Source organism: Galendromus occidentalis, unplaced genomic scaffold (genome assembly GCF_000255335.2).
Source record: "Galendromus occidentalis unplaced genomic scaffold, Mocc_1.1 scf7180000077117, whole genome shotgun sequence".
In the NCBI taxonomy this organism is placed as follows: domain Eukaryota; kingdom Metazoa; phylum Arthropoda; class Arachnida; order Mesostigmata; family Phytoseiidae; genus Galendromus; species Galendromus occidentalis.
The window spans coordinates 10,531-24,736 of NW_003805105.1; the positions used below are offsets into that span (position 1 = coordinate 10,531).

At 49.7% G+C, this 14,206-nt stretch overlaps 1 protein-coding gene and 1 pseudogene across 1 annotated transcript; both read left to right on the forward strand.

The window, feature by feature from the left end:
* Positions 1–3,358, forward strand: part of LOC108863910 (uncharacterized) — a 3,501-nt pseudogene extending 143 nt beyond the window's left edge.
* Positions 3,359–10,079: 6,721 nt separating this feature from the next.
* LOC100901199 (zinc finger BED domain-containing protein 5-like) lies at positions 10,080–10,703 on the forward strand. Its single transcript, XM_003741001.1, has one exon. The coding sequence runs from the start codon at positions 10,080–10,082 to the stop codon at positions 10,701–10,703; it is 624 nt and encodes a 207-aa protein (XP_003741049.1).
* The last annotated feature ends 3,503 nt before the right edge of the window (positions 10,704–14,206 follow it).

Consider the following 14,206-nt stretch of genomic DNA (forward strand, 5'->3'; position numbering starts at 1 on the left):
CTGATCGATCACTTCAAGAAAACGACAGTCAGGGACCCCACAGGTCGATATGTACTCCGACTACCATTCAGAGACAATATCAGATCTCTAGGAGATAACGAGAATCTCTCTAGGTCACGCCTGTACTCGTTCCTGAGGAAACTCAAGGAGAACCCAGTCAAGCTCAGGGCGGTTGATGAAGAAATCAAGAACTACATCAACGCGGGATTCGCAGAACCAGCTCAACAAAGATCACGCGACCAGCTCGCTCACTACCTGCCAATCCAGGCAGCATTCAAGGCGAACCCGGAATCTCCCCTGGGTTTGAAAACCCGAGTTGTCAAGGACGCCAGCGCCCGTCGATCAAACGAAGCCGGTCTCAATGACGTACTTCATCAGGGACCGAATCTACTCCCCAAGATAATCAAAGTGATACTGAAGTTTCGCCAGTACAGATACGCCGTAGCGGCTGACATAGAAAAAGCTTTCCAACAATTCAGGATTGCCCCAGAGGATCGCACCTTCTTACGATTCCTTTGGCCATTGGGAATATCAACCAACGGGTCAGCCCCAGTGAAAGAATTTTGGGCGACCAGACTAGACTTCGGACTGGTCTGCTCCCCGTTTATACATTGCCAGGGGGTGCGTTCTCACCTAGAGTACGCACAATCAATACAGGAAATCCCAAGCACAGGAAATTCATCCAAGAGATTATCGACTTTTTCTATATGGATGACATTTGTCTAGGAAGTGATAACCTCGAGGACGCGAAATACAAAATTTCGCTCCTATTCGACATCTTCCAGGAAGCACACATGCCCCTCATGAAATGGGCGTCGAACAGCACAGAGCTGGGAGAATTCATCAAGAAGCACTCACCGGTCAAGGACCCATCAGTATCCACCGGCCAATTAGCCAGCAAATTCTTAGGGATCCCTTGGAACCAACAAATGGATCTTTTATCGGTGCCAGCCACTAAGGCCATTAACGAGCTCCAATCAGGAACACCTTCAAAAAGAAAACTCCTCAGAGGACTCGCCCAAATTTTCGATCCATTGGGAATTATGGGTCCGACAACCATAAACGCCAAAATATTGCTTCAAAAGCTATGGAAATCGAAAATCGGATGGGACTTAGCCTTAGATGGCCCGCACGCAGAAGAATACACGAGATTCACGGATTTGCTCAACAAGGACAAAGTGTCAATCTCCCGCCACATGCTTTCAAACACAGGCGACAAGTCGCGCAAAGAACTCCACGTGTTCTCAGATGCCAGCTTAAACGCATACGGCTGCGTCATCTACCTCCGAGAGAGCTCTGCAAATACGAAACCGATTACCCATTTCGTTATGGCGAAAGCTAAAGTATGTCCGGTCAAGCCAATGTCGATCCATCGCCTAGAGCTTCTGGGCGCGCTTCTCGCCAGCCGACTACTATCATCAGTCAAGAGTCTCATGGACATACAGATCGACTCTACTCATCTACACACTGATAATTCGAGCGTCCTAGGATGGGTAAACTCGGAACCGGAGCGCTGGAAGCCATATGTAGCCAACAGAATCCGGCGTATCCACACTCTCGTCGGCCAGACCGTCTGGAAATACGTGAAATCAGAGGAGAATCCAGCCGACCTTATTTCGAGGGGAGCAGACCTCTCCTCCGATCACAACAGGACACTATGGATAGAGGGACCTCAGTGGTTGCGATCGCTGACGTCAGACGTCGATCGCGCACCCGCGAACATCGTCTTCGGAGACACATCAGGGAAACAATTCGATCCGGAACGCCGACAGAATGTCTCCTGCATGGCAGCCACATCGGCCAATCCACCCTCCACAGAGGAAATATTCTCCGAGAATAAGTTTTCTTCTTGGCTCAAAGCCGTTCGCTTTTGGGCTCTCATGCAGAGACTCGTGAAGAAGGCACAAGATGTAAGAGATCGAGTTGCTCAAGGAATCAGTTTCCAACGGAAATCCGCTCAAAAACAGGGTATCCAATTCGACGCCGAAGAATTGCTCAAGGCCAAAACGTCTCTACTCCGACTAATCCAAGAAAAATATTTTAAGGAGGAGACAGAAAATCAATGCAAGAACGTCAGGCGTACGAGCGTATTGTATCAGTACAATCCGGTCATGGACCCCGACGGTCTCATACGATGTAGATCTCGCTTAGAGCGTTCCTCAGAACTATCCAACAATCAGAAATTTCCCATCATCCTCCCAGCGAGCTGTGGACTATCCAGGCTACTTGTCCAGGACATCCACGAGAAAAAGTGTTTCCACTCAGGGGGGATAAACTATATCCTCCAACATCTCCGACAAGAATATCTCGTAATCCATGCGAGAAAAATTGCTCGCCAGGTCGTGAAGGCATGCGCTACATGCAAGATCTTCCACGCAGAAGCAGCAAGCCTGCCGACCCCCCCATTGCCAGCATTTAGAATCGAGGAAGCTCCTCCCTTCTACCACTCAGGGTGCGACTTCACGGGCCCGATAAGATATAAGAAAGACTCCGGCGAGGTCGGAAAGGGATATATCCTCCTTTTCACCTGCGCAGTCACCCAAGCGGTCCACCTAGAACTAACAACAGATCTATCGACAGTCGAAGTCCTAGGGGCATTACAAAAATTCATCAACCGATTCCCTCAGTGAGGACGATAACCTCGGACAACGGTCTGTCTTTCCAGAGAGCATCTAAAGAACTGAAGCTAATTTACGAGAACGTCAAGAACGGAGAAATAAAGAAACAGCTATCAGACTTGATGATCTCCTGGAAATTCATCGTACCGATGGCACCGAATTTCGGAGCTTTCTACGAAAGACAGGTCCAGACCATCAAGAGACCCCTTCGAAAGATCCTAGGATCCGCAGTCCCTCACTTCAGAGACTTAGAGATAATCCTAAGTGGAATCGAAGCAATGGTTAACAGCCGACCAATAATTACGGTAGCTTCAGGAGCGGATGAGATCGAAGCTCTTTCGCCTGCCGATCTCCTCTTCGGATACAGAGGAAGGACGTTCATTCCGAAGCACTCATCGAAACCGAACAAAGCATCGGAAGCCGATAGGATCATATTCTCCAGGAGATGGAAATACCAACAAAGAATTCTCAGTTCTTATTGGAAGCGATACCACGACGAATATTTCCAGTACCTGAAAACGGCCCATAAGCAAACTCCGGTTGCGGCAAGGCCCTTGAAAATCGACGACGTGTGTCTACTTAAAGGAGAATCCTACAACCGGGCCTTCTGGCCATTATGCCGAGTCATCTCGTTCCCAGACAATACCCCTCTCGAGAATGCCCGATCCTGTACAATCAGAACAGCCAAGGGCCAAGGATTCCATCGCCCCATCCATAAGCTATACCCATTCGAAGCATAGAACAAACCCCCCCCCCCCGTTTTCCCGCGTCCTCAAAAGAAGAAACAAGAAAAATTCTTATCAAAGTTCAGGCTTAATTGAACTGGTTCAATTTATTGAGCTCTTGGAGTGGTCGCCTGGCGACGCTCACGCGCAAGGGCGATGAGTGTCATCCCCTGCGCCAGATAGGTCTCAACCTCTCCTTCACGAGCGACCATGTCGGGATACACCTCCGAGTGTTCGTGCCCGACGGTGCACCGGAATTTATGCTCACCGGCGGCACGGGTCGACTCGACGGGAGCTGGGGGCCACAAGATATCGGGAACCTCCTTGGTGTCGACCATGAGTCGCTGCTCATCAATCGCGGATTGTCGCTCGATGAGGCACAGATAGCGCTCAGCTAACCACGAAGGCGGCGGCGGGCGGAAAAGGAGCCTCTGGAGCGCCAAGGCATCAGCGGAAGGCCGCGGACACTCCCCGTACAGGGAGTCACTTAAACGCCTGTACGGAGCTTGCTCGACAATAACCATGCAGTGCCAGAGGTGCCGGCTCAGGCGTTGCACTTGCGAGCCAGAGTATCCGGATAAGATGGGATAGATCCGCATCAACTGAGGAAGAAGGTGTTCATGAGACAAAGGCATCTAAGCAATATATCGGCGGGAGTACCCGAAGAATCCCTCGACTAATAGAACAAAGTCCCCCATCAGAGATAGCAATATCAAAACACACATCTATAACAAAGTTACCTCCGCTTCAAAAAGCCCCCTAGGGGAACGTGGATACGGTGTGCCTAAACGGCGTTTACCATTCTTACTTGGAGAAGGCATCCCTGAGATGTTCTCTTGTCTCAATGGAAAGGAAAAGTGAACCTCAGAGCGCGCGGGACCGACGATCTCGACAGGCCACCAGGGGGCGATATGAAAATTTGAATGATGCGCGGGAATGTTCCAGGAATTGTCAAACCTCACTCTGACAATTCGGCGGGGGACTGTCACGAACAGGACCTGGTCCGTTGCGTCATCATCAACCTCATATTACTCCCACCACACTATTGCGACCATATTACACTCTATTCCAATCACATCACACATCCCAACCCACACTCCCAGAGAGAGGCCAAGTAATCACCAAGGGTAATCATACTATACGGTTAATCTAAGGGGTTCCTCCCCTTCCTTCCCATGTGTACACTCCATATTCATTATTCTTATGTCGTTCGTTACTTCCTAAGTTAAATAATCTCAACCAGAGATAAATAAATAAGACTCAGAGTCGGTAGCGCACTTGGGGATTCGCGCCGTCAGCGGCGGCGCGTATCAATAGCGAACTCTTCTCGGAACAGCTCTCTGGCCACGGAGGGCGCGACAGTCTCTCCAACAGCTGACTGTCAGAGGCCGGAACTGTGACGTCAGACGTCAGTAGCAATTTCGATACCGGTAAAGCCTGATCACGCTCAGCGCTCCCCCGATATTTCTCAGGACTCAGGGTTCAAATCCTTGACTCCGGTTTGCGAAAAGATAGGCCTGGGTCACGCCCCGCTATTTAACTCATCCCCTTCAAGTGCGTGCAGACTTAGACTTAGTCATTTCTAGTGAATTCTCCGTGTCCTCATTGGAAGTGCCTTGAAGCTGTGCCACACGCAGCATTCGAGGCAGAAGGCAGAAACAGCCCGAAAGGGCCGCTGATTTCAACCCCGGAGCAGTTTCTTAAGTTCGAACTATATCCAAATACGCATCGTCGTCCAGTGCCGTTATAACCAAACGTCGCCTGGTGAAAGGATATCAGGCCATAGGGGATTCACAATACACTCAAAGGGTCTGGGCGAAATCTGCCCTCCGAAGCCGATCTGATCGAGTGGGGTCTCATTTTGAAGGTAATTCCGAGAGGAACATCTTCCGCATGGTCCCGGATTCGATCGCACCTCGTGGTCCCCGTAAACGCCCGAAGAAGTTTTTTCTTCAACCCCTTCTATCTCGAGAACGGCTATAGCTACAGAGTCGTGCGATAGCGCGATCGAAAGCTCTCGACGAGAGCTTTCGTTTGAGACCCCTCTCGACCGAATCGTCCCCCTCTAAGGCTTTGAAAATCGGGAACTCAGTTTTCTAATACTCCGTTCTAATACTTCTACACGAGACGCACCTTTGATACTATGTCAGATAGAAGTCCCAAGTGTCCCCCGACCATTAGCCATCAAACCGGGAAAATCGAAGGGGTGCATCTTGCCTAAAAAAATTATCTTTTCCCCGGCTAAAATCCGTATTTTTACGGAATTTTCCCGATTCGCCCCTTTTTCGCCCGATTACTCCTAAACTAGCGCCAGGAGCCCGTTTTCGAGCTCGGAATCAGAAAGCTGACGCCGAGAGCTTTCGATTGCACCCCCTGGTTGTCCGATTCGGCCTCAGGGACAGGAGAAAACGGCCATCCTCAAAGTTTTCACCCAATTCCATTGAGGAGGCACACGGATAACGCAATTGAGGGTGACACTCATTAGGGCTCACCGGGTATGGGGAGATAAATACGAACTATAGTCCTTCATGAAGATTACGACTTTATTCAGTCATTAGCTCCACCCGCCTCTGACTCCGTTTCGCCTCCAGACGGCAAAAATAGATTTTCCAGGTTCGCTGCCGGACGAGGAATGGTGTCGAGATATCTCGCATACGAGAGGTAGAAAACCGCAGCAGCAACGTGCGAACAACAGCCCACCGTCCTGTTGCCATTTGGACATTCGCACCAATACTCCGCGATTCCGTCGATACTGTTCTCGCTTGGATGGTAAAGGATGTAATCCTGTAGGTTTTGCGATTTACGTGGCGGGACCTTACTTGGAGCTGAACGACGTTCGGCGCCTGCCTGACGAATTTCATCTCGATGTTACCGTCGCCGTCCATCATTTCCGCCAGGTAGGACCGTGCGAGGTTGATTTGGTATGGTCCAGAAACAAACAGGAGAAGCTGACTTTCAGTCAGCTTCGGGAAGTCGGTCAGGTCCTGGGCGGAAATCCTCTGAAGGAGGGTCCGACGTCGATTCCATCCTTCGTTCTCAACCCGCGACCCGAGAGTGTTCGGCAGGTTCATACGATGTTCCATGTGGTCAATGACGACCTCGCTCAGTTCGCCCTCTCCCCACGATCGGGGTCCGTAAGCATTCTCCAGATATCCGATGATTCCGCACAGAGATTTAACCTTGGTTAGGAGCTTGTTATCAAGGCTATGGTGCAGGAGCTTGTACCTCTGCGCGACCCGTCCATGGACTGCTTCGACGATCCACCGCACCTTCGTAAACAGACGGGATTTGTTGGCTTCGTCGCAGGGTAGTTGCTTCCTCTTACCCTTCATTGCCGGCATAACCACTCGGAAACCCATTTCCTCCATATTCGTGACAGCATCTCGGAATCCGCGGTCGACGACGAGGACATCGCCCTCAGTCAGCAGGGACAGCAAATCCTCATTCTTCAGAACGTCGAGGACGATCGTAGCGTCGTTGTCAGTTCCTTTGTACGGTCCCGCGAAATCAACGATGAGCCCGTTCGTTGTACATATTGTGAAAGGTTTGCAGAGAGGAACTATAGTTAACTATGAAGGACTACAGTTCGTATTTATCTCCCCATACCCGGTGAGCCCTAATGAGTGTCACCCTCAATTGCGTTATCCGTGTGCCTCCTCAATGGGATTGGGTGAAAACTTTGAGGATGGCCGTTTTCTCCTCGGACAACCAGGGGGTGCAATCGAAAGCTCTCGGCGTCAGCTTTCTGATTCCGAGCTCGGAAACGGGCTCCCGGCGCTCATCTCGGAGTAATCGGGCAAAAAAGAGGCGAATCGGGAAAATTCCGCAAAAATACGGATTTTAGCCGGGGAAAAGATAATTTTGTTAAGGCAAGATGCACCCCTTCGATTTCCCCGGTTTGATGGCTAATGGTCGGGGGACACTTGGGACTTCTATCTGTCATAGTATCAAAGGTGCGTCTCGTGTAGAAGTACTAGAACGGAGTATTAGAAAACTGGGTTCCCGATTTTCGAAGCCTTAGAGGAGGACGATTTGGTCGAGAGGGGTCTCAAACGGAAGCTCTCGTCGAGAGCTTTCGATCGCGCTATCGCACGACTCTGTAGCTATAGCCGTTCTCGAGATAGAAGGGGTTGAAGAAAAAACTTCTTCGGGCGTTTGCGGGGACCACGAGGTGCGATCGGATCCGGGACCATGCGGAAAATGTTCCTCTCGAAATTACCTTCAAAATGAGACCCCACTCGATCGGATCGGCTTCGGAGGGCAGAATTTGCATAGGTTTTGCCCAGACCCTTTTGTATTCGTAATTGCGAAGAAAGCCCAAGAAAGAAACCGCAGAGAAAAGAAGTAAACAAAAGAAGCGATGACTAATTTTTCGTCTCGCTGAATACAAAGAGTTCATAAGGACTTTTCCGTGCCTGAGAGGCTGACGATGACAAGGTGTCATCATGTATTCCAGCCCCAGCACATCCTCATTCTGCATCGAGTAGAGAGCACTCGATACCGGGAAATTCCCAAGTAGCGTCGACACAATCCGCGAGGCAGAATTAGAGGAACACACAAAAATATTGCTCTGAGTTGCATGGTCAAGAACCCAAATCGCGAACTCCGCCCCAATCGACAGAATCTATCAGTTTTATTCTTTTTCGAGAGCAACCATTTTATGCATCAAGAAGTGAGAAATCAGTCTAATCAGAAATATATACAAATCTCATTGAAGTCGATTGACTCCAAAGACCCACGATATTGATGGATTCGAGAACACCAGACCGCAGATATTAATGGGTCTGGACTTCTTTTGTGACGCACAGCGTCAAATCAGTCGGAGGATGTTCTCAGGATACAGGACTTGATCCACCTGAGACATGCGAAACTATTGTATTCCGGACTCAAGTGTACCACATGTATGGAGTGGGGAGAATGCGATGTTGAAAAATGTTTCGTGATATTCAATCATCACTTCACAGATCAAATTCCCTGGAAACTCCTGAGAGTCAAAGTCGCAAGTGAAATGACTGAAGTCATTCAGCTTGGCGGCCTACAAGCAGATAAAACAAGTTGCATTGTGTCATGCAAATCGTTTCAGAGCTAAACCATACAGCCAGACTCCACCGCCGCGAGCCGTCTTTCTCTCAAAAAGTTGCTCACGAAGACGGCTTGAGAGGTCAAATAAGATCGGATGGATGATGCACGGAAATCGTTTACTTGAAGGCAGCATGGATTCAATCCACGGCGCCCCTGATCAAGCTGTGTGCAGGCATTCAGATGAGTCTAACTCAATTTGTGCCTGGCGCGCTGAAAAACTCGACTTTCCATCCGTCATACACACGACCATGAAACAGCGAAATGCTTGAAATACCTATACATATAAATTGCTTAAAATGCATTGTTTCCGAAGGAATAGGTTCAGGTACCAGCAATGACTGTTCCAACTAGAATTCACGAAGGAGATATTTTCGTCGACACAGAATCGCGTAGAGCTACAAAGCTCAGCCAGGAGATGGAACTTCATTCCTCTCGGCATCTCCCCATCACGAAACGGAGCAAGCTACATGAATATTCTGTAGCGCACCGATACCCCCTTTTTTTCTTTAAACCCAGAGATACTGTTTAGATTTTTAGATTTCTGAACCAGACAAGAACAGCTCTTCTTCCAGCGAGAATTAAGCACGGATTTCTCAATCCCTAATCGCAATGTCTGAGTCTCTTATTCCAAACGAAATTCGTTTCTAAGTGTATCTGTCCATTTGGCTCTATATGAGCAAGACTCTCGAAACGGTTACAAGACCTGGGAGGTGAGCGCTCTCGAAGAGCCTGCTCACCATACGGACGACGAGCCTCAGCATTCAGCATTCATGTCTGGACAGAACAGTCCAGCAACATCAATAGCTTGCTGAAAACGAAGCCGATCTCTACGCTGACAAACAAGGCAAATTGTATGAACCCGTTCCTGGATCTCCGCTTCCGAGGACGAAAGGCCGGAGCACTGAGCAGGCAGCTGAACAGTATCATCCTCGATCACTATCGGACGGGCATCATCACCAGCTTCGGCACCAGCAGCAAACGCTTCAACAGCATCATGCCTAAGTGGAAGATCCCAGGTATAACTGCTGCCAGACGGAGAAGGAGATCGTTGGGCCATGTTGCTCCCTCGCGGAAAAAATGAGTGCCCACCGAGAAAAAAAAAACCTGGAGCTTATGTATGTCCAAGGTACTATAATCAGAGTCTGAATACTTCTTCGAATATTCCGCAGTAAGGGAGAAAATGTTGGAAAATTACCATCAATAGATGATTGCCTTTCCATAAATTACTGTCTAGAATTTTCTCGAAGTCAGTGTTTACGATAATTACACCAAGTTAATTTCCAATATCCTGAATGTTTATGTTTACTGTCAAAACATGGTCTGATCTACATATGTGCCCATTATATTTAATGGAACCAGTCTTCCCTGGACAAGTCTATGGAGCTGTGCTAGTATATAAACCACACTGAAATAAACATCGGACACAGATTCTTTTGTCACCGCACGAAACCCTGCGTCCTCATTCATGGGTAGAGTTCCTCACTACCCGCCTCCGGTATCCTCCGACAAGTGCCGCTCATCAGGAATCATCTGCGTTCACCTCCGACTGAGACAGAACTAGACGGCCAATGTTGTGGGGTCCTGATCAAATCCCCAATATTTGACGACGAATCACTCAGGGCTGGTCGAGCGCCCTGTTTCGTATTTTCAACTTATGGCGAAGAATCTTTCTTCCAGCCAAACGACACTACCATACGCGGTCGACAAGTTTCACGAAGTCTCCCTGCGGCTTTCTTATCGAATCGGTCGGGCTGCAGAAGCTCACACCATAGGAGAGAAATTGGTGAAGCCCTGCCTAATCGAAGCAGCCCGGAATCTCTTCAATCAAAGACAAGTGGACAATTTTCAGATCATTCCTCTCTCCGATAACACGGTCAATCGCCGGATCAGGGACATAAGCTCATGGCTGGAGGAAAAAGTCTGCAGTGAAATCAAACTCAGTCCCTCCTGGGCTCTGCAGCTGGACGAATCGACAGATGTCAGCGGTTCGGCTATTCTGTTGGTGCTCGTGCGCTACGTTTCCGAGTCCAGGGTCCACGAAGAGCTTTTAATCTGCAAGCCCTTGCTGAGCAATGCGACTGGGGAGGCGATCTTCGAGCTGGTTGAGCACTTTGCGAGCACGTATCCCTGCGAGCGGGGATTTTCGGTCTACATTGCGACGAAGAACAAGTACCGGAACCGCTTAGATGCCGAACCAGACATGAGGCTACAGTTGTCGGGAAACACTCCAAACTTCGCTGAGATTTTGTCCGGATGCCAGATTCATCCGTCGCATTGAAAGGAGCCTTCATTAAGTGGAATAAGTTCGAAAGGTGTCCATATCATACAGCCGCTCATAAAATGTCGGAGCTTCAGAATTACTCGTGATTGGAGGTATTTTCCGATAGATAGGGCCTCATTCGAGCGACAAGTCAGAGGAATTCGTATATTTTCCGTTAGGGGTTCCGCGAGGGGTTCCGCGGCCTATTCGAGGGGCGATAAAGGTTCCGCGCGAAAAAAAGTTCGGGAACCACTGTCCTAAAGACTCGTGGTTCGATTCGTTACATTCCGCATTATTCGATGCACCCATGAGGGTAGATGTCACTTTGGCATCTGGAGATTTTTCGCACAATAACGAGTTGTGACATCCTCTGCAAAATTTGCACGTCGTCCTCAAGCAACATTTCGAAGCCACGTGGTTTCTCCTCAAGCATTTCGCGAATGCGTCGGTTTTCCGCTCGCTCTGAGCTTGAGAGAACCTTTCTACATTTTAGTGATGTGCGGTTTTTGTTGCCACAGAATAGACATGCATGATTGCCCTGTGATTCCTGATTACCGTAATAAGGATGGTTATCTCTGGGCTTCACGGGATTGAATGCATTGAGTTCGCCCCTCACCGCCGTTTGGAAATTTCCCTCAATCCGTGTTGGGGTTGGCTTTGCTGGCTGTCGGAGTCGCTTCAATCTTATTCTCTTTCCCCAAGAACTTCACCAGCGCGTCAAACTTTTTGTTTGCCTCGTCTGACTTCGATACTTCGTGGACTCTGAGAAAGGCGTCCCTAATCGAGGTTGGAAGGTTGTCGAGAATGATCGGCAATATCATGACCGCCGCGTCATCGAAGCACTCTATGAGGGTCTTGAGAGCTCTAATATTTTGTACGATCACCGGAATCAACGCGTGCCACTTATTTGGGTTTTTTGATGTCCCAGAGTTGCAGTTGTTGATAAACTCCGAAGCGTAGGCGTACTGAGCCGAGAATACGCTCCCGTGTTCATCCTTGATTATATCGATTGCCGTTTTATAGAGTTCCTCCTTGGGGTGGAGGTGCGAAATCTGCTTCAGGGCACTGCCGACTAACGATGATTTCAGTCTTTTGAATTTCCCCAATGGTGATGTACACGTGGTGGTCGCTGACTCGAATATCTCGAACCATTCTTGAATTTCGTGGCATCGCCTGCAAACTTTGGGATCTTATCCTGCTGCTTCACGATGACATCCTTGATTATCGTAATGGCGGATTTGTCTTGATCCGCAGGAGGCGGCTTATTTTGAGCCGCGCTGGTGCTTGGCGCGGCAGCGTCCTCACCCGAGCCACGTCTGAGGAATTCGATCTTCGCAAGCATCTCGAAAATCGTTTCTTCGAACTCCATCGCGCCATCCATGAAGGCATCGTGTTTGGCTTGTTCCTCCTTGTTCCCTGGGGTGGCCAGCATCGCTGAGATCTGCTCATTGAGCTTTTCAAGCTTGAGCCTAAGCTGTCTTATGAGGTTTTCTTCCGTGTCTAATTTGATCACGTTCGCCGACTCGGGATTCTCGAACATAGCTTCCACTGGAGCTTTCCTCCTGGTGACCTGCATTCTGATATTCTTCCTCTGGTCCTGGAGCGATCCGCAATGGACTCTGTCCACGCCCTCCTTCAGCAGGAGTGCCATCGCTATCGTTCACACCGGAAGCGTCTCCGCGGATTCGCTCATAAAGTTTTCCTTCTGACACCAAATTGTGGTGCGAACACAATGAAAAGAGTCTATTTTAGTCGACTTTGTAGACCTAGTCACTGGGCAACTAACAAATTGTTCGACTCCAGGAGTGCAAGCCCCGAAGATAGCATCTCATGACGGAACCGGGGTGCAACCCCGTCGTGTCTCATGCTGGAAGCGCCCCCACGCTCTGTATCATATCTAGCTGTTAGTCTGAGGAGTCACAATTCCCGTCTTATTCAGCCTCAACACTTCTGATTGGCTCTCTCTCGCTCTACTTTTCATTCGAAGAACTTCACGCATGAAGCGAATGTATCGGTGCAATATATGAAATAGGGGGTCCACTAGCCCCTACGAAGGCGGTTCTGGGGTCCACCTCCATCCCCGAGTTGGCCACCGCTGGACTAGAGCTAGGAGCTGCGTATGAAGGCATTTATTGAATAATTCGTCCGGAGCGCAGTGCATCTCATGTGGGAAGGCGAGTCTCGTTGAAATTCGCCTTGGGGCAGAAATTATTTCCAAGGGCTATAGTAGTTGAGCTTTCGCTCCGTGGATTGTAAGCTCCAATTCAATCTCTACCTCAAATCATGAGGAGCAACAGAACTACGAGAACTCTGACAAGTCATCTGTTGAGCCAGCACGGCACTCACAAACGAAGACCACCATCATCACAAGAATCGGGAGCAGATTCGGATTCCGAAAGCGACGACAGCGGACCGGACTCTGGATCCGGTGTGTCTCCATTGAAGAAAGTCTTTTCCAAGACGGAAAAACATGCAACCCTCGATGGCTTCCTGACCACCAGAGTCTCGCTCAATGCAGAGCTGCTACTGATTTCTGTGTCGAACCTAGGTCTGAATTAGGTTGCGGCATCAGAAACATTGAGGAGGGTACTGTGCGCGGCATACCGCGCTCCCGAACCTGATCAATCTCCACAACCACTTCCCGCACCACATCCGCAACTATATTGACAACCAGCGCTCCCGGTCGCCGCTTCGCGGCGACTCGGTATCGCTAGACTCACTACACATGCGCTAGCTCCGAGTGCGCTGGCTCCGAGTGCGCTGGCTCCAAGTGCGCTGGCTCCAAGTGCGCTGGCTCCGAGTGCGCTGGCTTCGGGTGCGCTTGCTTTGGTCGCGCGTGCTCTTGGTGAGCGTCCCGTTTCCCTGCTTTCCCGTTTCCCTGCTTTCCCGGTTCCCCACTTTCCCGGTTCCCCGCTTTCCCGGTTCCCCACTTTCCCGGTTCCCCGCTTTCCCGGTTCCCCGCTTTCCCGGTTCCCCGCTTTCCCGGTTCCCCGCTTTCCCGGTTCCCGGTTCCCCGCTCTCCCTGTTCCCCACTTCCCCGTTTCCCCGCCTCCCCGTGCCCCCGCTTTTATTAGATATGTCCTCCGGAAAATCGAATTCCCGTCTTTCCCTTGATGAAATCTTTGATTCTCGGTGAGAGGACCACTCAAATCATTTTTTTATGGGGGGAGGACCCATAACATGAGAACGACGACCCTCAGATGACCTTCCTGAAGCTCCCGGGAACCCACCCCTGAATTTTTGCGGCGATCGGTTCAGGCGTTAGTGAATTTTGGGAATTTCCGATTTTTCAATTTTTTTCCGAGTTTTCGTATTTTCGTGGGTGGAGCACTCAAATAATTTTTTTAAGGTAGAAGGACTCATCGCATCGGAGAACTGACCCCCCTATAACCACCGCTGGATCCCACAGAACACGCTCACAAATTTTCACGACGATCGGTTCGGCCGTTTTCGAGTCTATAGGGTACCCCGGACATACAGACAGACAGACAAACAGACAGACAGACATACGTTTTTATATA

Excerpts from the sequence above, each read along its gene's own strand:
- LOC100901199 (XM_003741001.1), top strand. The coding sequence starts at position 10,080 with ATGGCGAAGAATCTTTCTTCCAGCCAAACGACACTACCATACGCGGTC.